This window comes from Lathamus discolor, chromosome Z, assembly GCF_037157495.1.
Source record: "Lathamus discolor isolate bLatDis1 chromosome Z, bLatDis1.hap1, whole genome shotgun sequence".
Taxonomy (NCBI): domain Eukaryota; kingdom Metazoa; phylum Chordata; class Aves; order Psittaciformes; family Psittacidae; genus Lathamus; species Lathamus discolor.
Window position 1 is genome coordinate 63,981,045 of NC_088909.1, and position 27,769 is coordinate 64,008,813.

General features: G+C 41.1%; 2 protein-coding genes across 2 annotated transcripts in view; one reads left to right on the plus strand and one right to left on the minus strand.

Moving 5' to 3' along the window:
* SYK (spleen associated tyrosine kinase) overlaps positions 1-26,930 on the minus strand; it is a 47,434-nt gene extending 20,504 nt beyond the window's left edge. The window contains exons 1-3 of the mRNA XM_065662796.1: positions 26,765-26,930; positions 10,107-10,557; positions 8,527-8,687 (exon numbers count right to left, since the gene is read on the minus strand). Coding sequence (XP_065518868.1) covers positions 8,527-8,687; positions 10,107-10,520 — 575 coding nt within the window. The 5' untranslated portion in view covers positions 10,521-10,557; positions 26,765-26,930. The remainder of the gene's footprint in view (positions 1-8,526; positions 8,688-10,106; positions 10,558-26,764) is intronic.
* Positions 13,482-17,505, plus strand: LOC136005026 (uncharacterized). The gene is made up of 2 exons (XM_065662121.1): positions 13,482-13,546; positions 13,668-17,505. Exon 2 carries the CDS (start codon positions 13,753-13,755, stop codon positions 14,653-14,655), a length of 903 nt encoding a protein of 300 aa, XP_065518193.1. The 5' UTR covers positions 13,482-13,546; positions 13,668-13,752; the 3' UTR covers positions 14,656-17,505.
* Positions 26,931-27,769: the final 839 nt, after the last annotated feature.

Below are 27,769 nucleotides of genomic sequence, written 5' to 3' on the forward strand. Positions count from 1 at the left end.
TTCTTAGCGTCATTTGTTTTTAGACATAATTCCCTAATTTATTTTTTTTCCTCCCACAAAAGGCGAGAGATGACAACAAAAAAATTCAGGATGTGGAGCTCTTTGCTAGGCAGCTACAAAACATTGTGCAGCGCACAAAGCGTTCTCTGAGCAAGGCAGCATTTGAAGGCTTGTGCACTGCAGACCTGCAAAGCCCATGGAAATGTGAGACCAGGAGTCAGCATATGCAAACAGCTACACTTCAGTGTCCTTTAAAGTTGACCTAGAATTAAAAACAACAGATTAGTGCCTTCGCTAAAGCAAGATTTCTCTCTCATATCTCTTATTTTGAAATAAAGAGATGACAGTGTCCTGGGTTCACTAGCTACAAAGGAGGAGAAAAATGGCTACTGGTGAACCCAGGACAGACAGTAAGGGTAGAAGATAAAATACTAAAAAAACATAATGTGAAATAGCAAATAAAGGGAAAACCTTTGTGCACTGAAGCATCTTGTTTGACTGGGAATGTAAAGGAAAACATTTCTGTAATCATAAATTCTTAAAATTTTGGTAAAGACATTAGTGCTTTGTTGCAGATTTCACATGAAATTCACATGAAATTTCACATGGTGTTGGAGTATGTATCTGGTTTAAACTTCAGCAGTAAGAAACCAAAAAATGTAAAGACATTGTCTAGAATTCATAGGTAGGCAGGATGATCCTCTTACAGGAGATCTGCAAGTAACATCTAAGATGCCTCTAAAGAGTGGCAGAGTTGTTTTATGTGTACTCAAGGCTAGCTCACGCTGGGACCAGTGTCTTCTGGTGCCTGTTCCCAGAGTAGATAGGCGTTTTCTACTAGCTCCATCTTAGTTGGCATAGCACTTCTGAGTTTAGAAAGCAGGCTTTTTCTTTTAGTTTAAGTTGCCTATGTTCACTTGCTGCTGACAGTGAAACAGAAATAGAGTTAGCTTAAGATTTTCTGGAATAATGGGTTTGTCTTACGAAAAACCCAGATTCAGCAACACCAAAACATTACTTGTTCCATTGTGCTTAGAAACCTACTCATGCTCCCCTGAATTTTTAAAAAGTCCTGAAAAGAAATATAGCAGGATATGCTCACTAAGGCACTGTAAAACTTTTCTATTAGCAATACTAGTACTTGCTATCACATCTTAGAAGGCTGCAGAGGCAGTAAATTCTGCTCCTTAGCTGACCCACTAAGGTCAACCACAAGGCCGAACTAAAGGTGTTTTGTCTGAACTACTCTTGCAACTGTTTTTTTTCTTTCCAAGCAGTGATTCTAGCTGCATAAGATGTGAACAGGACACTGGCTAAAAAACACAAACCAAGGTCAGTTTTATTTTCTGAAACCAAAGTAATTTGCCTAGTATCTCTAAAGCAACTTGAAACACCACAATCTGTTTTTTCATGACATTCAGATATTCTCTTAGAGTGCTGATTTCCCTTGCTGACTGACCAGTGGAGAGCAACAGGTTCTGCTAAAATGAAGAATGGCTTTTACTTTGTCTTTCTCTGACTTTCTTTCAGCAAATAAGGATGAAAAATATTTTCAGAATATAGGACATTGTTTCTGTAACACAAATGAATGGCATTTCATTGCACTCAGATTTCTGTTCAGCATAGGTAAGATTATAAAAATGCAATGGATTGTTTCCTAGCAAAAAACGTCCTTTGTGTTTCTCATGAGGAAATGGTGGCTCCAACACAATTAGCTCTACTGAAACTGATTCTTATTTGCAAGAGTTCTTACTATTCCAAGTGGCATTGTAAACATTTCTTGACATCACAGGCATCAGTGGGAGAAGAGAGTCCTCATTTCTAGGGACCATGGCATAGATCCAAACAGTCCTATCAGTATTCAGTGCACGATTTAGGAAGAGTTCAGGTTTATGAGAGCATTTCTGAGCAATCCATTTCTCCACTCCAACAGTTGCACTCTGAAGACATCTGCAGTTCACAGTCACAGCAACTTCTGTCAGACACCTCTACCACTGCATGCACAAAAAAATCTCTATTCTAACACTTATGATTGACCAGTTCCCAGACAGAGCCTCATTCTCTTGGGGTTATAGCCCAGGTGTCTTTTTAAACTGTAGCCAGTCAGCTCCAGGACAAACTGGATCCCTACAGAACACAACAACAGGAGGTACTACTATCTTCCAACACACGTCTGAAGAGCAGAAGCATCAAGAGCATTGAAGCAGCAACCAAATAAGGGCCTAAGTCTCAGTTTTGCCAACAAGATCCCTTACTGGTCCAAAAAAGTGCTCTGACAGAGCTTATTATCATAGATCAAACCAAAAACTTTTATTACCTTTGGTGACAAGTATAAGTCACAGGCCATGATTTCCAATTTCATTTTTGTTATGAAGACTGTGATAATGGCTGTCTAGGTTAGACTAAGCCTCCAGAACTTCATTTGGGTACACAGTACCCAAAACCTTACAGTACTGATACTGGGAAAAATGGTATCAGAAAAATGGTACCAAATAAAAGGCTGCTCAAACTGAAAGGTTGTAAACTGAAACCTCTTAAAATTGAAATCAAGGTTTTCACATGTTCTTGAGGATGCTGCCTGTACTACTAAGGGCCATCACATTAGATTAGGGGTCTTGCTTCATATATAGAATTCTCCTTCTATGAAATGAAAAAACCCTGAAATTCCAAATGCACTATCTGCTTCAATGTGCTTGGAAATCACACACAGTACTGATAACAACAACAACAAAATCTTGATTTTAAAAAGCTGTATATAAAAAACCAAAAAAGTATTTCCGCAAGGAAGGAAGCCACTAGTGAAATATCACCTGGTCCTCCATTCATGGCTATTGCAGTGAAATACAAATCTACAGAATTAGAATATACAGATAAGAAACACCTGTAAATGAACAATCTTTTCCTTTCACACACTGAGATTAATCAGAAACAGTGATTAATTTGTTTCTGAACAAATTAATCAGAAAGCACTGATAATGAACAATGTAACTGAAAGTAAGTTTGAATTCATAGATACATGAGAGAAGCACCAAGGTATCCAGATTTTCTATGACATATATTTTAAAAGAGCAATTTTAGAAAGATCTGAGAAACTCAAATTGTTATGCAATGTAATGTAAAAAAGGTTTATTTATTGATTTAAATTTTCATGCAATGTACCTTTGAGTATTTTTTATGTTTCTGTGAATGTAATCCAAATAGAAACCAGTAAGTATTTGGTGTATCACTACAAAGTGTGTAAATAGCTATCTGTTTTTTCATTTGGTAGAATCTCTGTTTTTGCTTGGAGGCAAAAAGAATGAATGTCTCAGTTTTTTCTGCTTCCAAGTGAAAAGCCAAATGATCCCTTTTTTCTAAACGAAAAATAAATCCCTGAGGGTAAAAAAAAAATAAACTGCTATTACAATACGTCTCATTGACTGTGTAGAAAAGAAGTCACAGCATTCTACAGTGGAGAATAATGAAGGAAATAAACTAGTAAAATGCTTGCCGTAGGAATGGTGTGAAATATTATCACTCCTGGATCCAACGGTGTGCTAAAAGTTTGTTCTCAGCCTTGCTTTGCCTTCTCAGTTATAACAGCTTCCTCGATGCCAGAGATATCAACATTCCCCACTTCTGATCAAACTCCAGCCATTCCCTGTTTGTCTGCCTGTATGAATATCTCTCTCTCCTAACATTATTAACAATATGGCTAGTCGTTATCACTTCAAATATAACTGCACATATTCTGAGTTGGAGTGCAATAAGGAATGACCTTGGTGCTGTCCATAAAAGGATCATACGAAGGAAAAAACGGATTGAGTGCAGTCTTCATCTACATTTTTGTTCTCTTGGTTATAATTTCTCTGTTTAGTAACACATTGAAAGCTGTTTCAGAAATGTCAGCATACTACAGATTTTAGGAGCTAGCTCAGGCACACACTACTGCTATCTACAATAGAACCTAAAACTTCAATTCGTGGTCACGCTAGTAAGCTGCACAGTGAAGAAACACCTTTGCAAGAACGACTGCATCACTGCAGTCTATTTTGCTGGCATTACCAGCAATGCTGGCATTATCCTTCCAGCAAAATACACTACGCTCCACTAAAATTTGCTCCTTAATAAGTAGCTCTGCTGTATAACTGCACCTGCAACATGGGATCTTCTTGATACAGCTGTCTCCATCACAGATTGCGTCTTTTTTTCACACCCCCGACCCACTCTGCTGCTAAAGCAGACAGTGTACATATAGCCTTCAGAAGCCACATCCCTGCTGTAATGGTCTGCAAGTGGCACCTAATTGTGCACTTCACCGAAGATCAGCAAACACCTCTCCCAAAGAGCTGTGGGCATCATCCAGGCTGCTGTGGAGTGGAACCTCCAGAAGGATGGTTCATTGTCTGGTTTTTACGGTCATCTAAGCCTAGCAAGTGCTTGGTATTTTGAAGAGGAACTTCATCATTAACATCTCTGAATTAAGCTCATGTCTAATAGGACTGTTTTCTCTTTGTCTGATATTAACAATGTCCAATTCCATTTATGGATGCAAACAATACTGATAGATTTATTTAAGGAATACTTTACAACATCAGATAAATCACCTAGCTCAGAATGTACTGCAGCAGTGGTAAATCCCTAGTGGAAGACAGTAAGATTAATGTACACATAGGCTGCTACATGTATCGAACCCACAGATTTCTGGTCAGACAAAAGACAAGAAGACTTATGGATGACTGCACTTCAAAACTTTTTATTTCTAAATTGTTTTACTACTGCTAACTATTGTGAGAAATAAGGGACAGTTTAGACTCTTGATGTCATGAGATGCCATGATGAGTCAGCAGCTTGGATGAGTCGCCGTGTTAGATTCACGATGCTATTCATATTCAGGAAGCTTTTAAATTATTTCCATATTTATGGTATTTTTAAAAAGCCCTAGATTTGATAATCTTGTTGTGCTGCAAAGCAGCACTTAAGAAATCTGGGTAATAAATGTGTTCTCGCAGAGACTGCTGCACTGGATTTTGTTCCAAGGTAGGTATGTCAGACTGTTAGTAGATTTTTGGTGCACTGAAGTTTTAGAGACCCTTGTAAAAGACTATACAGAAATATTCTAGCCTTTTAAAATGCATTATTTTAATAAACAAGATTATCTTTTGTCAAATACCAGCACCTGCTTATGTTGAATAGCCTCATAGTACATCTCATTGAAAATCTACCTTTCTCCTATTTTCCCAGGCTCCAAGTCCTATCTCAACACCTGAACTTCTCTTAGATATTGAATGTTTCTAAGTTTTACCTTTCAGTCAGCTACCAGGCTTGAATGTATCGACCAACTTGAGAGAAACAGTCCCTGACCAGCTACATTCACAAGCACAAATCCACAGCCTTCAGCCTACAGATGGACAGAAGATACCGACACACACTAGGCAGTGAAAGAGTATGGAATGCCTGGGCCTGAAATGTAAAATGCACCTCTCTAGCACTCAGAAATTTTGCTGCTGCTGTTTCAGTTAGCTAACTAATGAGTGATTTATTTCTCAACACCTACTGAGCAAGCCCATGTTAGGCAAACCGCATGTGCAGGAAACAGAAAACCTGTCCAAATTAGACAGTTCTTATTTCTGATGAGCCTCTCGGTCTACTGAGCTGAGAGCTAGATGAGCTCCAGACAGAAAAATCACCAGTCTCTGACACAAACAGTCATCACATTATTTCTCTTGCTGCTCTGGCTGCTGAATTATGGGGCAGATGAAGATCTAACCCTATTTCTTTCCCAGGAGCATAAGAGTAAAGGGCAGCTAAGTGGTTACTAAGTTCTAAACCTGACAGATAGGCAGTCTGTGCAAGAACAACTAATGCATCATAAAGCACCGTACAGAAGTAAATAGTGTTGTACTAAGGAAGAGGGACTCAAGCTCAACATACTGTCAGTTATATCTTCATACTATCTAAGCTCTATTAGCACATGGCTTGAATTTAGCATTTTCCCCTCTGCGGGGTTTATCTACCTCATGAGAAAGCAGCTGCCTGATTTCTAGAGAACTATGGTAGATAGAAACCCACTGACATATGCAGTCCCACAGAGGTCTGACTGCAGCTCACTGAGCACGTCACTGCAAACAGCACCAGGACATCTCTAGGTTGAACAGGAAAATGATTGGCAGTATTTCCATTTAAAGCTCTAGAAATACCTATAGAAGACTAAAAACAGACCAGAGTCTACAAAAGAGACTGAAAATGTCAAGTCTGCTAAAAAATTACACTCCTTCACTCCAAAGCCCATCCATCTTGTTAAAAAATGATAGCTAAGAGAACCATTTCTCTGAATAAAAATAATAAATTATATACGTATATATTCCCCAAAAGAGAAGTATTTTGACCACACAGAAACCAAAGTGTGTAAGAAAGAAACTGGAAAATCTACAAGTTTTAATACATGACTCAGGTCATTGATTAAATAGCATTGATTTGGTAAGATGTTAATTCAGAAAGTAGTATTTTTTTAATAGAAAAAAACACAAGCCATTAAAAGAAAGGGTTGCTGCTTTGTTTCAGATCACCTGCTCCTGTTTCTAAAATGTAGGAAAAGATATTATGAAAATCACTGGGTAATGAAAAGGAGTGATGGTATGGTAATGCTGTGCTTGTATTCTGTGACAGTGACTACATTCATCAAACCAATGAAACCTCTGTGCTACAGGAAGAATTCAGAAAAGATTAATCTGTGATAAGGGGAATCTTTGGATCCACCAAATTTTGTAACAAAATTTCTAACAAATTTATAACAATTTTTTTTTTTTTTTTACAAATGGCAACAAAAGCAACTGGTAAATGACCACCTGGATGATATAATTACGGCAAATCAGTAAAGTGAAAGAGTGGGTACTGTAGAAGCATACCCATCCTGCACTCACTCTTGGGGTTTTACTTTGGACTAGCTTTAAAAAGGTCAAAGATAGTCAAGTGCTGAAGAAGACCATGTAAGTGGGTGAAGAAATTTCTCTCAGGAACTGCACAGCTCTAAATGATCCTTCCCTGGCTATGAACCCTTAAGCTTCTTTTTCTATCATTATATAAATATTTCCACTGGGCGACAGAGGGAAAAAAAAAATGCTCAGTGAAAACACTTTATCAAATGAGGGTTTTCCAAAGAAAATCTTTTTTTGCCAGAAGATTTTGACTGTCTCTAATCCTCATGAGGTGATGGCTGTTAGTCACTACCCTAAATGACGCATTTGCACTCAGAAAACAAAACATCACGAGGTCGCGTAAATGCAGACAGTGGCAGACAAAAAATAGCATTACTAAGGTAAAAGCAATTCTGTTTGTTGTGTAAGTACAAAACCAAGCACTACCACTGTCCCTGGGAACCTGACAGTTATGGATCCCAACAGGTAGTTTGTATTTTTACCACTTTGGTGGGTCAGTGTATAGGGTGCAAGTGGCCAGACTGTGGCAGCCATGCTGTACGGTCTCTCTGATGAGGCCAGAGCCTGCCCTGGTTCCAGCTGGCCCCAGTGGACACTTGCGCAGGGAACCACCACGACCCTCAGCCATGTATATGGTGTCTCTGCCTCTGTGAAAACATCATTAAGGACAGATGCACACTTGGTGGGGGGTGGTGGAGAGAAAAAGCCAAACACAAACCAGAAGCAGCAGCACAAACACCAAGGGCAGAGAAGGAGGCAGGAAGAGATGCAACAGGCACCAGTGCAGAGTCTTCTGCAGCTTGTGGGAGGGTCCACGGTGGAGCAAGTGTCCACCGCATAGCCCTCCAGGTAAGTGGATGTTTCCTGAAGGATATTTCCTGTGGAGAGCCCATGTTGCAGGAGTGTGAGGATGAAGGAGCAGTAGAAAGATGCTGCTACAGGCTCACTGCAGCCTACAGCCTACTCCCATCCTCCCCTGTGCTGCTTGGTGGGGAAAGGATTCAGGTGTGAAGAGTGAAGTTGAGCCTGTGAGAACTGGGGGTGTGGGGGTGTGAGGGGAAGGTGTTTTATTTATGTTTCTGTCTTTGTTTCTTACTGTCCAGCTCAATTTTAACTGATAACAGAATAACCACATTTCCCCAAAAGGAACAGTTAGTGGTGTATGATCTCCCTTGTCTCCATTTTGACCCATGATGCTCTTACATCCTGTTTACTCCCATGTTCTGTTGAGGAGAGGGAGTGTGACATCATCTTGGTGGGCCAAGGTTAGCCTACCACAGTCAGTATTGTTTATCAGTTATAAAACAAAGTTCAACGGATTTTTCTTGCTATTGAGTTTCTCTGATGCTCCCTTTAGAATTAAACCTAGTATTTGATCAAAACCCAATGATCCATGCTTTTGCTACAGTTTCCCATCTTTAGCTAAGTAGAAACCTAATCTTGGACACACTTGCTTAATACAGGGATGATTATGTCATGTATATCATGCTGGACAGGGCTCTTTCACTGTGAATAAGACACTTTTTAGGCATACTCTCATTTGACTCACTCAAGGGTTCTGTGTAATAACAGTGGTAGTACACAAAAATACCAGAAAAAAAGCACTCACAGAAATTTTCCATTGTTCCTTGGCCCAATGAGGATACGGTGTTCTGACTCTTCCCGTGAGATCCTCCCATGGAACCATGGCATCTTCTCATGGGCTGTAGTGGCAATCAACTTCTCCAGCTGAGGCTTTTGACTAATGATAGCTTGTTCAAGAGCATGCCCCTAGAAAGTGGTAAAAACACAGTCAAACTGTCTTCTGCAGTAAAAGCATGACAGGTAGACTCCCAGTAAAGGACTGCTTTTAGGACATATATAATCTGCCCATATATAAAGAAAAGATCTGGTTGCTATGAAAATATTAAACCAGAAACTAATGTACAGTAATCTAAACATCACAGAGCTGGAATTCTTCCTTTACCTCCGATAAACAGAAAGAAAAGCAAGTAGTATATTAAACTTTTAATATATCAGTATATAACTGAAAATTACACCGTATTTTTATGCTAATAAGACATAGCTAACTATACATAGTCTCAATATCTTGTGACAGTCTACTGAAATAAACTGAACATGCTTTGAACTGTTGAGGTGTGTTTATGTTGAAGATATCAGTACAAATTCTCCAAAAGCAGGCATGACAGTCCCAATTTTAGAGTGAACTATGTTAATATTTTGGTATAACCTATATACCTATAAACCAATCTACAACCTACCAATTCTAATTTGGCCCAGAATTTGAGGGCAAAATCCCCCAGTTTCACCAGTTTTCAGCTTGAGTTCATCAACTTCCTTCTAGACTGGGCTCAGACTCATCAGAAAGAACTGTAAACCTCAACACTTGTAATACATTTCAGGCTTTTCCAGTTTGTGCATTGCTTGATATACTTTATAGAACAGAACACACAAGGTTACTTGCTAGTAACAAAAGAGATGAAAAACCTAGTGTAACTCCATGAGTTCAGAATGGTAATTCATGGCATTCCAAGGTGAAATAAAATTCCCATTGCAGTCTCCTACACTAGTGCTTCCATGTTAGGACGGGCTTCTTCACAGTCATTCTAAGGAAAAAAAATCCAACCTGTCTTCCTCAGCATGGAACATTCCCACTTGACACAGGCAGTACCAAAGATGTATAAGCAGTGTTCTGCAGTTAAGAAACCAAGATCTGTTTTAGACAAATTTAAATAAGCAGGAGGCCAGCTAAGAGGGGAGGATGCAAAACAAGTCACCATGTCACCATGCCTGCCTGCACACCAATGAACAAAAAATTCAGAACCAAAAGCAATAAACAAAACATTTCTGTATCTTGTTCATTACATCTATTTTGGTGCATGTGGAAATCTGATGACACAGATTAGTGCTAGATAGGTAGATGGCAAATAAGGCTATACCAGCCAAAGACATCATAAAGCTCCAAAGTTTTGTAAAATTTAAGGAAAACTATTATGGCCAACTTACTGCATGCACTGGGGAAAAAAAAAAAACAAAAAACAAAGCCATCCCACTGCTCAAAACTCAACAGCTATGGTTCCACTGTGAAAAAATGCCACATAACAACAGCAATAGTTGGAAACAAACACTGCAATCTCTTTTTAATCCTAACTCAAAGACCACTGTATGGCAAAATCATCCTGGATTTACCTGCAAATTCCAAGTTTGTTTGACATACTCCCTGATGAGGTTCTCTTTTAAATCTTCAAAGGGTCCTGTTTTGGGTTCAACGCCTGGTGGTCGATTGAAAGGTCTTCTCAATAGACAGATAAGGCCATCTGCTGCTTCTGAGTGATAGTTAATCAGTTCAGCAGGACTGGCATGCGACTTGCCTCCCGCAATTGCATATGAGCCACTCAGCTCCCTCTCAATGGTATAATGATGAACCTTCCTTCCATGGGCCAAGGATAAGGCAAAGCCACCCAAGTAATTCCGGCTTTGGCGGAGCAAGTATAGTCCATCACTCACTCCTCCTTGCATCAGATACTCTTCTGCTTCTTCACGCGTAATATTGCCAAAGAAGTATGGCAAATGGTTAGCAGGGTTCACTGTGCTGGAAGCCATGTTTTTTTCTTTTCCAAGAAGCGAAAGTATTCTATATCTGAAAAACAGACAAGAGACATGAGTATCAGCTGGAAATAAGAGAATAAATCAGTAACATGGCAATTCATATGTGGTATGTCAGAAGCACATTTTTTTAAAAGATTTTTGGTTTTACCTTAGAAGTTCTCTTTCTAAATCGCAATTGAAGTTTTTCCTTGTTACATAGTAATAGAAAAGTTTCCTATAACTGCACAAGTTACCTTTGACTCCTTGCCTCTTTTCTTCTTTCCCTAGCCATACAGAGGTCCTGACATTTTCACTTTCCTAAACACCTTCATCTATGCTTTGGTCCTGGTCTTGAGGTGTTTCCCAATACAAGGAAATAACTAGGTAAGACAGATTCAGTGAGAAGTTTTTCTTTCCGGTTTTGTGCCATTCTGATTTTGCCTATGAGTAGCTTATGCCAGTATGTGGGCTGAGTATGGACAAAAGTCTTATATTAAAATAGTTAACATTCTTCTCCACAGAGATTTACCAATACTACTACTACTAATAATAATAATGAAAAAATTATAGTGTCTTGTGAACAGTTTTCATTTCAAATACCTTACATAATAGGAAGGCAGACTCCCAATAAAAACACAGGAGACAATCAAGTTCATGATCTCTGAAGAATAATAATGAATATAACATAAATATCTTCAACTCTTTTATTCTTAAACAATAAAACCCATGTTTTTATATATAGATCACAAACACACACAGTGTAACACTATTATAGTTTAATAGATATTTCTTAAAAATATGCACAAGGACTCTACAGAACTCTATAGCTACAGGAGCAGTGCTCTTGTGTCCTGTCTTTCCTGAGTTATCCCAGTCTCTAACCTACACTGTCAACAGAGAAATTTGTTTTCTTTAAGCCTCACTGGTGGTTTACACTGCCTGGACAGCTAAGCATTGTGCTGGAATTACTTTTTTCTCTTTCAAGTTACTGAAGAGAAGACATCAGAATAAAAAAACTGAATTTGGTTAATTCTTGTTTTAGTGACTTTTAAATGACTAATGGATATGGGGAAGAATACCCCAGCAAGAGTATTTGCAAGCATATTTTTAGGTCAGATGAAGTGGTCCACAACTGCAATTACTTCGGCAAGTTCAACAGTTTTCTTTCTCGGAACAGTAGGAGTTTTTCTTATACTTTCTCATATACTTTCTCTTCCAAATAGTTCCTCAGTCTAATCACTGTCTGTCCTGGGTTCAGCTGTTCTTTTTCTCTTTGTAATGTAATGTAATGCAGTGTAATCTAACAGTTCTTTTTCTTCTTCCTAGTAGCTGGTACAGTGCTGTGTTTTGGTTTTAGCCTGAGAACAAAGCTGATAACACACCGATGTTTTAGTTGTTGCTAAGTAATGCTTACCCTGATCAAGGACTTCTCAGTATCCAATGCTCTGCCTGTGAGGAGGGGCACAAGAAGCCGTGAGGAAGCAGACACAGGACACCTGACCCAAACTAGCCAAAGGGGTGTTCTACACTATAGCACGTCATGCCCAGTATATAAACTGGGGGGAGTCATCCAGAAGGCCCACATCACTTCTGAGTTCGGGCTGGTATTGGCTGGCAGACGGTGAGCAATTGTATTGTGCATCACTTGTGTTTATTGTTGTTTTTTTTTTTTTTCCTTTTTAGTTTTATATTCTCTCCCCTTGTTATTTCCCCTATCATTACTATTAGTAGTAGTAGTAGTTTTGTATTATACTTGATATTTTGGACTTTTCTTAGCTCATCAGGTTTACATTCTTGTGATTCTCTTCTCCATCCCGCACGGAGGTGGGGGGGGGGAGGGAAAGCAGGGGTGAGTGAACGGCTGCATGGTTCTGAGTTACCGTCTGGGGTTAAACAACAACACTGTTTAATCAGAGCTGGCCACAGACTGTTACATCTACAGTTTATGTAGCCTAAGAAGGAAGGAACTCCATTTAGGGACAGTTCAACACCCTCCTTCAGTCTAGAAAGAGAACAAAAATCCTCCTATTATTGCCTTTGCATCTGTAAAATTACTTAATCTGAAAAGATATTCATATGAAAAATGCATGAAGTACTTATATTTGTATTATTTGTGTGTGTTAAATTAAACTTTTCCTTAGGAAGTATCTCTCAATTTTATTGACAAAATTTCTATTTTCCTTGTCTTTTAAGTTCAATTGTGACAACTTGATATTGAAATGCTCTTAAGTATACAAAAAAAGTGACAGCCTCTCTTATCTGTAGTGTATTATGCAGACTTTAGACTAACTAGGCAACAATACATGAAAGAATGAACCCTGTTGTTTGTGTTTACAAGATCACTGCACATCTTGTATGGGTTTTTTTTCCCAGTGTGTATATACTAAGAAAAACGTATATATACTGAATATGAAACCTGGGAGCATTAACTGACAAAATACTGCTCCCTATGTTTTATTTAGGTTACTGCAGCTCTCTTTTCCCACCTTGCCCTAAGCTTGGATAGAAGCAGACGAAAGGATCAGAAGTTCAGTTCCTATTTCTATTGCTGTGCAGGATATAGCAGTAAAAGAAATGTGCCCTTCACAGTTGAATTAAAGGTAAAATTTTAGGGAAGCCATCCACCAGTCTGTGGAATCAGCATTAAAAAAATCAAGATGTTTGTGAACAGGATTAACAGACCTCTTTACTTGCAGCTGGCCAAAACCTTTAAATGAGTTACATGAGCACATGTGGAGAGGACTTTATAGAAGACCATGTAAGAAGGGAAAGTCCATAATGCAAAGCTGCAACTAAGGAACAGATGTTTTAACATAGGGCCTTCTGGCACATGGTGCTTTGGACTGGCAGCTCTGCAGCAGGCACAGCTGTGGTGTTTGCAAGGTTCGTCTGTTAAGCGAGGCCTTGGTACTGGTGGTGTGCTTGGAGAGTTGCTCTTTGCAGCTCTCAGGGCTCAGCTCCAGAGCTATTGAAGGATTTTCCCCGGCCCTGCCAGGTTCAGGCAGCCAGGATACCCCAGAGCTGAGCCTGCAGCAGCAGAGGTGAGCTGCACAGGGACACCTCACCCTGTGCAGATGGGAGGGTTTCCTTCTTGAAGGGCCTGGGCATTTCTTCCCTCCTTCCCAACCCAGCCAATGATCGTGGCCTCTCTCCTCTTCCTAGCACAACACCTGCTGCTGCAGCACCGGAGACAGGGAGCAGCTCAACATCACCAGTTCCCTCCAACCCACTGCAGCCTGTGGGGAGCATGGCCATGGAGCTGGAGGACTGCTGTCCCATCTGCCTGGGCTGCTGGGAAGATGTCAGCTATGTGATGCCATGCCTCCACCAGTTTTGTTACCAGTGCATCCTGCGTTGGGCTGAGACCAAGCCGGAGTGCCCTCTCTGCAAGGGGAGGATCCAGTCCCTCTTGCACACAGTGGAGGCAGACGATAACTACAGGGAGCATGTCATCACATCACCTCTGATACCACCAGTCATTATTCACCAGGCGGAAATGCCCGGACACCCAGCCTCCCATGACTTCCATCACACTGGAGCATCCCATCCACAGGCTGCAGAAGGGGTGCCCAGGGATCCTGTGGGCCGCCTCCAGCCTGAGGAATGGATAAATCTTTTTCAGGACCACCCGACCCTCCTTGAGACTGTGCTGTCCTGGGCTGAACATAGGCTGCAGCGGATCTTTCGAAACAGGTGGTTGGAGGCAGCCATAGTGGAGAACACCATCATGGTCCTCCTGACCAACTACGGCATGAATGAAGAGCTGCTGGTCCAGATGCTTGGGGTCTATCTCCACACCCGCACAGAGGCATTTGTGCAACAGCTTATCCGCGTTGCTGTGCGGCGGTGTGGCAGGGAGGCCCGCCATCTGCTAGGCCAGCAGGAAAGTCTCCTGGCCCTGGCCCAGGGACCTCCAGCAGCCCAGCAAGATCCACCAGGGATGAGCTTCCCAGCCACCCCTCAGCTCCCAGTGCCATCACCACTGCAGCAAGAAGCGCCCCAGCAGCAGCCAGGGGAGGCTGTGCCCGGGCCCTCCACTCCCAGCCGGGGCAGGGAGTGCTCCACCAGGAGGCCAAGGCAAGTCCCGAGGACGAGGGGCAGCAACTCTGAGGCCTTTACAACCAACAAGAGGCCACCACCACGTCTGTGAGCAAAGTAGGGTGCCTTGGGGGATAGCCGAACCAGGGCTGGGCCATCAGCTGGGGTATGTGCCAGCCCTCAAGGGCTCCCTACACTTCCCATGTCAAAAATTGTATTACACTACAGTACCTGTTCAGAAAAAGCTCAGTAATGTTGCAGTGAACAAAACTCAAACAGAATTTGCCACAACAATCTATCTGTGGAAATTTATTTTCAGAGAAATATTTCATGAAAGTTCCTTTTCTCCATGCCTTTAGTTTCGGACTTACAAAAATGTTAGGACCTTCATGTCTATAAAGGATAAAGAGCTTTGCAATTAAATTTAAAGATAATATAGTAAAAGTGGAGCGGGGTGGGAGGGGAAATTTGCATTCCCTGACTACAAAAGTTTCTGAGGTACTGGCTGCTGAAGTCAAAATTCACCTTGACTTTGATGTGTTTCAGATCAGGCTGCTCCTCAGAATATTGTTTAGTCTCAGTATTTACTATACACTCTTCAGGCTGAGCTGCCCAGACACAAGTTCTCTTTGGTGGTCTTGTTGTATGATCAGCAATGGCAAGTTTTAACACTGCTGACAATTCAGCACGCTTATGAGTATTAATATAAATGCTGAAAAAAACCTCATACCTGTTCATTAAGAAGTCACAGAATACACAAAAAACAGAAATTATATGTATGCACAGCAACAGGGCCAACAGCCTCTGAGTGAAATTTCTGTAATCTGTCTAGATGTTCCAAACCACTATTCAAAGTGGGGGCATGTACAGTCATACCAAGTTTAACTGAATGATCATATCAGATACAGAAAACAGAGAAGGTGATATACTCACTGGATGCTAAGGGCATCATAAAGACTTCTTATAACTCTGAGATTAAGATTGTGGCCAATAATTCACTTTTGGCACCACAGACCCCTCTATAAAGAGACTGAAGTTTTCCTGATAGAAGCTTTGACCAACACGTTGAATGAAAGAGTGGCAAAAAGGGCAAGACTGGTTTCTTTGACTCTCGTTATCATACCTACAAACTGCCCTTCCAAAAGATAAAACCAAACAAATGTAAGTACAGACACTCTAGCTCTTAGAAGCCTATCAACATGTTCTATGTGTCTGTCAACATGTTCTATGCGTCTATCGGCTGGAACAAAATGTGAGAGAAAAAAATAACACTTTATACGTCTAATGCTGCCTATGCCCTTAATTAGTTAGTCACGTCTCACTGTAATGAAAACAGTGTGCTATCCTGACTCCTTCCACTTAGCTTCTTTAGAAATTTATCTGATGGACCCAAGAGGACAGAAACACTTAGACATGTAGAGGACGGGCAAATGTTCTATTGTCTTAAAAATAACCAGTAAAAGGCGTTTATTTTATGATGCTCTTGAGATACAGCATTCACTGCAGAAGTGCTCCATTTCACTGGCAGTTATTTAAGACTCCCTATTTTGGAAAAGTATCTGAGCTTAAGATGGTTGTTCTCTTTGGTTGGATTTCCTTGCCTTCCTGTTGGGAGTTTAATACCCCTCTAGGATCAGTAATAGCGCAGGAGAAAATGTGTTAGATTCACACTTTTCTCCTCCTGCAAATTCCTCCAGGGGACAAATAATTCTGAGCTTGCCAAGACAGCACAGTTACAAATGTGAGGCTGTAAAATGGAGATTAAGTACCCAAAGGGCTGAACGTAAGGCTTTTACCCTTGGGAAAGCTGAAGGAAGTGCAGCTGGTTACCTGAGAGATGCACTTAAGCTTAACAGTAAAAGAGGGTCTAAAGTGCAACTCTCCCCATAGCCATGACATTTGACTTTTAAGGAAACTACAAATACAAGCAAATATAATGGGTTACCCTACATGAAAGAAAAAAAAAAAAAAATGCATTTGCATATTTCCTATGCAAATACATAGGAAAATTAGGTACACAGTTTCCCTCATCAGTGCCACAGACAGTGGGTACTCCAGACATAGCACAAGAGTTTTGCACCTCACACATTTCCTGCATGCAGGGAATTGGAATATTCTTGTACAACAGAGCAGCAAAACTCAGGAGAATTCACCTGGAAAGCATTAGAAACAATCTGTGTTGGCCATACTGCTACCCTTGGCCTGCTTCTCTTTAATTTCTTACATTTAGACATGGATAAGTGTAGAATAACTGCTTTGTTGAATGGTTTGCATAGCAGCAAGAATAGTGTTACTGAGGTACTGATCTCCACTGTAACAATATAGATTATAAATCGCAGTATGAATCTTTCTACAAAGACCAAACAGGCACGTGGAAGGAGACTTAAGGGCAGATGACTGATTATTCTACTCATCCAACTATTTAATGAGTAAAAGGACTGAAGTGTGACAAAAGATCAAAAAGGCATGTAGTGGTGAAAGAGTGCTCCAGATAAGCTCTTTATTTGCATACTTATTTTTTTTGCCTTTCCTTGGTTTTCAAAGTAGTATTCTGTGAGCAATATATGAAACTATAGAAGAGCAAGTATCTTTTGCATGCAAAAGACAAAACAAAGGCTCACTAGAGAGTGCAGAATGACGAAAATACACTGACTGAAACATTTTGATCTAGCATAGGGTGAAATCTTTTCCCTAAAATTAGTGTTTAATCAGAATTGTTAGAATCAAGATGTCTGCTTCTGTGAACAGCACTATAATTTTTCATTTTAAGATTCTTTTCTACATTTGTATCTAAAAGGTGAAAGTAAACATGCAAAGAATTAGAAATACACATTTGATGGTGACTTCAAGTAGTATATTAAATATTTAGGTACTTTCAGGGTTTAGTATCATCTTAATGGCACACTCTGAACTGATGTAAATTGTGACATAATTGCCATGAAAGTATTATAAACCCATTATTGCCTCACATTTAAAGGTGATATTTACATTTTTATAGTACTTTAACAAATAAAATGGATTTAAACAATTGTTGTGGTCTCATTTCTTCATCTTTAAAACCACCTTCCAGTCTGTCTAGGCAGCTGAATGGTGGTCTTAATTTGATTCATCAGATTACCTTTAAATGTCTTCTTTACCTTCCTGCATAAACATGAAGACTTAATTTCTATCCAGACCTTCGGAGAAGAATTTTTAAGAGAAAATTATGCAGCAATAAAGGAAGAACACAGTAAATGTTTAAAAGTAAGTCATTAGGGAAGGAAATGAAGCAGAATATCATTTTCTCAAATAATCTGAACAAACTAGAGTTTGATCTGGACGCAAAGTGAAATTTTGGACCTATTGAAAAAAAATCTGAAATCTTACTTAATTCAACTGGTAACACTAATGATTTTTACAACTTTTGTAGACAGTGACATCTCCAAACAATGTCCCATTCATCATCTGAAACAGATACCCATATCACTGTCTCAAAAGGAAAAGCGACATACATGAGATCACCAACAGGTTTCTTCCAACATAGTGTTCTTCCCCAGGAAGTGCCTTGGCTGTGTACCGATGTCTAAAGCAGTATGTCTCAGCCTCCACCTACTGTGGAGCTTACAGTCCACAGCAACCTTTCCAGCCCTCATGCTTGGGCCTCTTGCAATCAAAAATCCTCATGCAATCAAAAGACCATCTCTTATCTCTGGATGCTTTTACTGACCATCAAAGCATTATGCTGTACTGTTTTTTTCCCTGCACTTCAGACTTTAAAATGTGCCTTCTTTCATTTCCAAAGGCTTTCCTGTTGTTCTACACACACTCCTGGGCAATGAGGATAGATACACAAAGCCTATCTGTTAGTTTTTAAGCAACTTTCACTCTTCAGTATTTTCTCAGCATTAGCCTTTCGTTAGCACTTTTATCAGACATAGGTGCCAAGTTCCATATTTTACTTCATCAGCAGTTCAGTTTCAGAAGCATTTTCTTTCTTTCAGACACTTCCGATTTCTTGCAATGATTTTGGGATAACTACAGTGCTCCTTCTAAGCTTTTTAAACACTGAGATATATATTTTAAGAGAACAGCAGCTTCGTTAAAGTCAGTCTGGGAACAAATGGGGAGTGTGGTAGCTTTGGGCCTAGGAGACTTTTCTGCTGAGGAGTTCATAATCTGAGTTGAATAATGCCATTAGTGAACTGCAGGATCGTCCAGCCTATGACAGGTTTTGTGTGTTCTCATGATTCTGAAAGTTAGTGGCCTTGCTAGCACCTTCCTGATCTTAAGAGAAAATAACGTTTCCCCCTGTTCATGGAATGACAGAATCACAGAACACTTAGGGTGGGAATGGACTTTAAGATCATCAACAGCGACACCACACTCTAAGCCATGTCATCCAAGACTTCATCCAACCTGGCCCTGAACACTGCCAGGGATGAAGCATTTACCACTTCTTTGGGCAACCTGCTCCAGTGCCTCACCACCCTCACAGTAAAGAACTCCTTGCTTATATCTAAAAGACACTTCCTCTGTTTAAGTTTGAACCCGTTACCCCTTGTCTTATCACTACAGTCCCTGAGGAAGAGTCCCTTTCCAGCATCCCTGTAGGGCCCCTTCAGATGCTGGAAGGGTGCTATGAGGTTTCCACGCAGCCTTCTCTTCTCCAGGCTGAACAGCCCCAACTTTCTCAGCCTGTCTCCATACGGTTGGGTTTCTGGTCTGTGAGCGCACACTGAAGCCAGCTCATGTTAAGTTTCTCATCAACCAATACCCCCAAATCCTTCTCCGCAGGGCTGCTCTGAATCACTTCTACGAACAACCTGTAGGTATGCCTGGGACTGCCCCGACCCGGGTGTAGGACCTTGCACCTGGCATGGTTGAACTCCATAAGGTTGTCACTGGCCACCTCTCAAGTGTGTCAAGGTCCCTCTGGATGGCATTCCTTCCCTCCAGCATATCAATCATACCACACAGCTTGGTGTCATTGGCAAACTTGCTGAGGGCGCGCTCAATCCCACTGTCCATGTCACCGACAAACATGCTGAACAAGATCAGTCCTAACACCAATCCCTGAAGGACACCACTCATTACTGATCTCCAGTTGGACACTGAGCTATTGACCACAACTCTTTGCATGTGGCCATCCAGCCAATTCTTTATCCATCGAGTGGTCCATCCATCAAATTGATGTCTCTTCAATTCAAAGACAAGGATGTCATGTGGGACAGTGTCAAATGCTTTGCACAAATCCAATTAGAGGACATTAACTGCTTTACCCCTATCCATCAGTTCTGCAGCCCCATCATGGAAGGCCACCAAATTGGTCAGACATGTAAGCCCTCAGCATATTGGCCTTAGTAGAACATGAAACTGCCAAACAGCTGGCGTTGGTGCTTCATCTACCAAAACATCATAGATCTGCCCTCTTGTGTTAAAGAGTTATTCATGCAAAGAACTGACACAAAAACTCAAACACATGTAAAATCATTAGTATTAAAAAAAAAAAAAAAAAGAAAAAGTTATTTAATGAATATTTTTCTTTGGACTTACTTTCCAGAATCATTTTTGTCTGTACTGAAGACAGTTAAACAGATGTTCATATGTTATTCAGGGGTTTACTGTGTAGGCTTCTGTAGTGAGCTCATGGGGGGGCACTGATCACTAAAAACCACATTCTTCTCTGATGCTACAAATCTATTGTCTCTCTTCCACAACACCTTCTTTTGGGGACTTTCCTGCCTTTGTTAACCTTTTGCCATTTTATAGTTTCCTCTAAAAGGGTTTTTCTGCTTTGATCTTTTAAAAGATTCAGAATGCTATTGGGAAAAAAATAAAGAAAGTAGCCAGGCATTTATGGATTAGAATTATTCTTTCTCTGGCAATAGAAATCCCATGGTTTTCACATATACTTAAGAAAAACAGGAGGGGAAAAAAAAAAAAGAAAGAAAAAAGTGTGGTGCTTAAGAAAAAAAAACCAAAACAACTCACCAACACAAAAATATCAACACTTCCTTTCACACTTTTATATCCTTGCCATGCCCTACTAGTTGTTCCCTTGCCTCCTCTTCCAGGGAAATCTTACACTGTCACAAATGCAACCACTGCCTCAGGCTAAAGATGTCTTTTGTCAAAACAAGTATTTTTGTCTTAAAACAGATGGCATCTTTTGTATGGAAGCCTGCTCCCTTTTGGGCGAAGTACTTTACTGTGATCAGTAACCACTAAACACCATACAGAAAATGGAACCGCTGGGGATGCGCTAACACCCAAAGGAAATAATTTGAGATACCCCAGGCAGACCCTTCTCTGATTTCCTGCTCTGACAAGGTGTGAACAAACCTCTCTGGGCACAGACAGGCCTTCACAAACTTCAGCTCTGTGCTCTGCAGTGTCAATGGAAGTTTTCAGGGACAACTGTTTCTTCCCAGTGCTGACAGAAAAAAAATCTTGGGTTGGGGTGCAGCTACAAAAGTCTTTCTCAGGGAGCCCAAAACTGCCTCTGAATCCTTCAGGAACTACTGAGCTCAATTACAGGATACATAAAGTTCCAATCAGCTTTTGTTTCAAGTTTAGTGTCTTTCCAGAAATACATTAAAAAATAAAACTGCTCTTTGTAGCACAGAGGCTGACACAGACTGACTGGCCTCATCGTGAGTTACAGTGGCAAAATAAAGCAGGTTCCTCTTTTAGACCTAGGTCATCTGTCATCTGAAACAGTCTGCAGTATCCTGCTCTATATAAGGTATAGAAATTATTGCAGGAACAAAAATAACTGGCTTTTCATACTTCTAGAATAGTCAAGTTTCTACAAAACTGATCTCGTTTTCTCAGTGACACTTTCAAGAGTCTATGAAAATTGTGGCCTGTTACCTTATTCTTTGAAAAGCTCCTGGTAGGAGAATATAGCAAGGTTAATGTTCTGCTTTAGAGGCACTAACTGACAATGGCTCATCTCTTGGGGGCAATTACACCCACAGAGGTCTGGAAGAAAGGATAAGCATTTTTATGTTATTTTTTTTTTTGAAAGGAAGATGGAATATGAGCTCATGCAGCCACACTCCCAACATTAAACATCGGTTTCTTAACATCTATGTAATGTGGGTTGTTTTTTTTTTTTTTTTTTTGTAAGTAGGAGCCAGATCAAAGGAAGACTTCCCTCCAACTACAGCATCCTCCAGTAGTGGAGCCAGCTCCTCCTGACTAGCTTTTGTGAGGACGTGTACATCAGAAAAGCAAACTGCATAGCAAAAAAGCTCCTCATACCAATTAGTGTGTCAACGAATCTGCATTCCAGAAAAGACTAGGTCTGTGTCCTCTCCTCATACAGTCCTACATGCTCAGTACAAACAGTACAGCTAAAGCTCACTTCTCATTGTTATAAAGAATGGATCAGGGTCTTAGTAGGCAGGAATACCTTTTAGGCAGCAAACAACCTCTTGGATTAAGTGTAACCTCACTTCTCACATAAAACATGAGAATGTTCCAGAAACGCTACAGAGAGAGAAGCAGGAGCCTTCTCCTGTACCGCAGAGGAAGCCTATTTGCAACACCTGGACCAGTGAAATACTCTTGACAAGCTGGTTTATCACTCTGGGCAGAGAGAGGATGCACCTGGCCTCAGTGCGTTATGGGCCACCAGGCAGTATTTCCCTAGCTCTTGCATGACAAACTGCCAGGCTGGAAAAACAAATAGCTCATTTTCAGCCTTCTTATGTTGTGCCATCCTCTGTGCAACATCAATGGTTACATTGCTAAATGGTCCATAGGTAACTGTTGCTAGAGATAGTTGTTACACCAGGATACCAAAAAGCTGCCCTCATTTGACAGAACTTTCTCCTCAGGAGTCAGAGGCAATTGGTTTCACACTAGCAACATCACTCCCTCAACACACCACTGCTTCCATGTGAAAACAGCTCTGCATCCTCTGCAGAAAGGGACTGGGTTCACTGTTCCCTTACAGAACTTTTCCCCTGAACTTCTGTACACAGGATACCTGCGGACCAGATCTTTGCTACATGCACTGGATGAAGACTGTCACACAACTGTTGAGCTCACCTGACGCAGCATGAGATTCCTTACCGACTGCACAGGATAACTGAGGACAGAATAGTTACTCAAAGCCTTTCTCACTGCATTCTTAATTCTGGGGTGTCTTGCTGTGTGCGTGACCGGAACTGTTGAGAGCAGCGCTCTTCCTCTTGATACTCACTATAAATAAGTTGTCATTCTCAGAAACTTGCAAGATGGAGCTGTGAAAAAGACAGCTAATTCCATTATCCTATTTATAAAAATGATCCTTACTTAAATATACTGCTTGTTTCATCAACTTTCACGCAAAATACTGCAGAATTCATATGTATTCTTTGAAATGCAGCACTGAAATCTAACACATTATGTCAAAGATGACTATGTTAATGCTGCTTCCTTTACTTAGATTCCCCATATTTCAGGTATTGGAGATTTTTCACCTTATCAAATTCTCAAGGTTTTTTTTTTTTTTGTGTGTGTGTTTTTGTTTTTTTTTTCTTTGTTTGTTTGATTGATTTTTATTTTTTTTTTGTTTGGTTGGTTTGTTTGTTTGTTTTGGCAAAATGACCTTGTTTTCTTGATTCAAGTTATAAAATTTGGGCTAAGCTCCCAGAGCAGGAAGTCATCCATGAACAACTGCCTAGCACACTCACTATCTTCCTTTTCTGTGCTCTCTCTAAACAAAATGACAAAAAGGATTTTTCAGTTTAAGTTTTTCTGTAACGTGTTTTAAAAGAGGGTTTTTTTGGGGGGAAAAGATGTCTTTGTAGCAGGTTTCAAATGCCAGATAATCTAGATTAAAAAACAAACTTTATACCAAAGACTACAAAAATCAAAACTAGTCTGTAAAAAATATTAAAACATTGTTTTAAACTGAGCTCAATTCCTTCGAAATTTGTAGAGCCAATTTTGAAATCAGCACTAGAATTTTTAAAAGCAGAACTACATATTTTAGCATTTTAGCTTTACTAGGACACAGATGTTCCTGGTCACACTGGCTTTAGCTAAGAGACACTACACTGACTTCCACGTGTTCTAGAGGCAGTTGTCTCAAAAGTTTTAGGATTTTTGGTTTGGTTTTTTTTTCTTTTTCTTTTCTCACTTGCTTTATTATTTCATTGAAACAGTAAGAGAAAGACTATCCAAGACATTAGTGGTAGGCTGTGGCTGACGTACCTTATGCAGACCCCTGGTCCTTTTTTTCATTTTACCGAATCTTTTTCTTAAGATAAGGATTTTTAAGTCTTAAAAACCATTTAAAAGCTCTATCTTTTTTGACTTTATGATCTTAAAATACTTAAGTCAACTGTATGCCATTTCCTTAGTACATATTCTACTCTAACACTTCCTGTCTCTGTTTTCCCTAGTTACCTCCAACCACAAATGTTATTCCTGTCAATTCAACTCCATCCCCACCCTGGGAGTTGTCTCATGGATTTGCATGGCTGGATTTACATACCACAGTGCCATAAGCCCTACTTTTACAAAAGCTTATAGCACCTCACATTTTACCTCAGTTTCAGTGATGAAAGATTCCTTGTGTTGCCTCCTTTCATTTTGAAGGGAATAGAAGTTGTTGGATATGTCATTGGACAAATTGTCCAACAGCCAGGCAACTTCAACTAGATAAGTTTTGCTGCTGAAACCTTAAATTAATGGATGAAAATGCAAATACTAAGCAACAACTTTGTGTTCACATTATTTTTATTATGAATAAATAAATATTGATAATTGTGTATTGGTCTATCCTCCACTGCATACAAGAATAGGGAATAATCCTGTAAAGCCCAGGGCTGCTGCTTCTCACAAGAGTGATCAAAAGGTTTACATTAAACTGAAAAAATGAATAATATTTCTCGGTGCAAGAATCAGGAATGTTTATCTGTAAAAGTGTTTTTATCAATGCCAGCTGAGACATAAACCATCAACTCCTCCCCAAGATTTTCTTCTTTTGTCAAATGCAAGCAAACACAGTGTTGTATTGGATTACAGAACTGTTCACCTGTAATAAAATGTTATTTTTATTCCTAAATTGGAAATTAAGAATCTGATTCTGCAAATCCTTAAGGGGTGAAAAGCCTTCACTCTTATGACTGAACCTTACTACTCATGCCCACAAACACCTGTAAAATGTGTTCAGTTTTTTAACAGGCACCCTGAGTGATACAGGCACTCTTGGCCCAGTGGAGTAACTCACTTAGGCATGCACATACTTTAAGTCAAAAAGAAGTAATTTTAAATAGCTCATTGAAACAGTCTTTATGCAACTCACATTGAAAGGTGTTATATTCCTTGTAGTTATGATATGAAAACAGACAAGTTTCCTTTTTCAGCTGTGTTATTCTGGAACTAAATGCATGCAACCAAAAGCAGATTCTGGCACAGCCTGTCTAATGCATACACAACAGATCTCAAGGCACTGATCCAAAAGTCCATAAGGCTGGAAGAAGGATAACACTACCTAGTATCTTCAGCAGGTCCAGATGCAAATACAGTCTCTTACAGTCATGTAAGACTCACTGCTTTCTGCTAAATACTGCATATTGGAAAAGCATTAGGAAGGAAAAAAGTGTGATTTGCAAAAACTAATTACGTTTGTGAGACCACGACCTCTGAATGCAACGTGTTTCAGAAACGACTTTTCCCACTTCCAGTGCCTCTGGCATAACAGATACAAAAGAAAGTATGGGAGACTAAAGAAATGCTCCTATGTATTATATATTTTTTTTCTCAGTATCTTCAAAAGTGCTTAAATCCAGCTTTTTACAATTTCACTTTCAATCTTCAAAACTGTTAGTTTGTGCTGTGACTAGGCAGTGCTTCTAAATATAAATTTCAGGTTTTGTCTTCCTGCAACGTCAGATGAAACTCTGCTCTTGTATCAGAATTACAACACTGCAAATGGGAGAACTGCACACTTCTCCTTTGCTTTGCCAAACTGTTAATATTTTCTAACAGATGCAAAACCAGAACACTTCAACTGTATTTCTCTTGGGATTTTGCAGTCATTCACTTTAATCTTTCAGCAAATTTGAGCATTCTGATTCCAAACCCCTTATTTCAAATTGTCTTCACCAGACTACAATCTTTCTCCCCTCACAGGATAACTGTCAGAATATAAAGAACATTCAAACTTCCTTATTTTCTGTTTATCACTCAATGCTTAACAGAGGGATGAAGAAAAAAAAAAAAAAAGAAGTCACAGTTCCTCTAAATGGACTTGTCCTACAGCATGCTGTGTGCACTGCTACCGTTCATGGTCTCCAAGCCTGTGAAAACACACAGCTTTGCATGCTTATACCAGCTCTGTACCATATGGCTGTGCCTGTGGATTAGGCAGCAGATTCACCCCAAGGGCTGCTCAGGAGATCTAAATTTCTGTGGATAGAAAGCGCACGACACAGGCCTAACAAAAAAGAACATTAAGAAAAAAAAATTAAAAATTAGTTAACTTCCTTAGAAGGAAGAATTTTGTTTTTAAATGGAAATACTTTACAATATATCATGTAAGTTTGCCAGACTGGGACTACACTTGCCACTCTCCTACCGGAGTCAGTGTCACCTAGCAGAAGCATCGCTTATCCTTGCCCAAATTAGCATAACTTCAAACTAATACAGCCAACTACAACACAAACTTTATGCAGCACAGAAGAAAACTGGGTAATGCTGGCAAAACACACAAAATGAAGAGCAATGGCTCTGGCATCAGGCTTGAAATATTCAGCTACTTGAAGTATGTCTACAGTTGTTTTCTTGGAAACAAAATAGGGAAGTTTGATAAGAAAGCGACATATTTTTAAACCCATTTGGCAGGCATCAAATCTTTGACACGTTATGTGCCGTTCATGGAGAAGCCCCGCGCTTGTGTACGCTTGCTTTGTTGGAAACCTACCACAGTCGCGTACCGAGACACAACGAAATCTACTTTTTCGCACTCCGGTTGCAGATTTGCGCTCCTCAAGCGCCAGGCTTTTCAGAAACGCGGCAACAAGACGCTTTCCCGCTCGCTTCCCGCCTGGCGCAGTTCCAGCTGCCCCCCACACACACCTCCCCTGAGCTGACAGCCGCCGCTCCGCCGCCGCCCCTCACGCTCCCAGCGCCCCTTGCCCCTCCGCTCTCTTGCGAGCGCGCCCGCCCGCGTCTCGTTTCTGCCGGGCCGCCAGCACTCCGCGGCCCCGCTCGCCGTGTCCATGCCCAGGGCCGCTACTCACCGGTGCCCTCGGGTCGCTCCGCGACGCGCCGCCGCTCGCGCCCGGCGTCTGCTGCCCCTGCCTCTGCCGCTGGGAGAGAGCCGGCAGGGAGGCGGCCCTCGGGCGGGCAGCTTCGCCGGGCTGCGCCGTGCCGGGTCAGGGTACAGCCGGGAGCAGGGCTGGACCCGCGCTTAGCGCCGCGGGTGCCGTCGCTTCCTCGTTTTCTCTCGCAGCCGCGGCCACTTCCTCAACGGGGTGTCGGCGCGCTCACCCTCCTCCTCAGCGGGCGCAGCTGGCGTGCCCCCGGCCCCTTCTTTCGGGCGGCAGCCCCGGCGGGAGGGCACCGACGCCGGCGGCACAGCACGGCACGGACGGCTGCAGCCTCCATGCGCCTCTGGCGTGGCTTTTGCCGGGGGCGAGGACGCGCCAGCTACCTTCGGACCCCGCGGCACTGGGGGGGGGAGAGGGGGTCGGGACCCTGCGATGGGGTTCCCCCTGGTGCCGCCTGCAGTGGCTCTCGCTGGGACCCCATAATGTGAGTCTCCGTGATAACCCGGCGATGTGGGTCCTTGTGGCAGTGGCTGGCTCTGTAAGATAGGCACAATATTGCTCAGCACCACGCCTGGGATGGAGGGTCAAAGTGTATCAAGTGTGGGCTTCTCCCTACAGGAAAAGGAGTACACTTTTGGTGAATATTTTAACTTCTGTCTTTTGGTGTCCTTTGGTAAGAAAATAACTCTTGGAGGGTTTCCTTTTGGAGCAACACAGGGGCCTACAGTTGCACAGTATCTCCCTTCCTGTTACATTTCATTCCCCCAAGCTCCATACTATAATCAAAAATACTTCTTGTAGCAGCTCCATGTGTGATGGAGACTCCAGTGTGCCCAGACACCGAACTGAAGGAAAGTACCTCTTCAAGGCCTCCTCAGAACTCTGTGTGACAGGGAATTAATTGCTGCTGCAGGCAACCCCTCACACCCAAAGGGCGGCAACTGCCGTTTGCCTGGCACTGTCCAGGGGTGATAT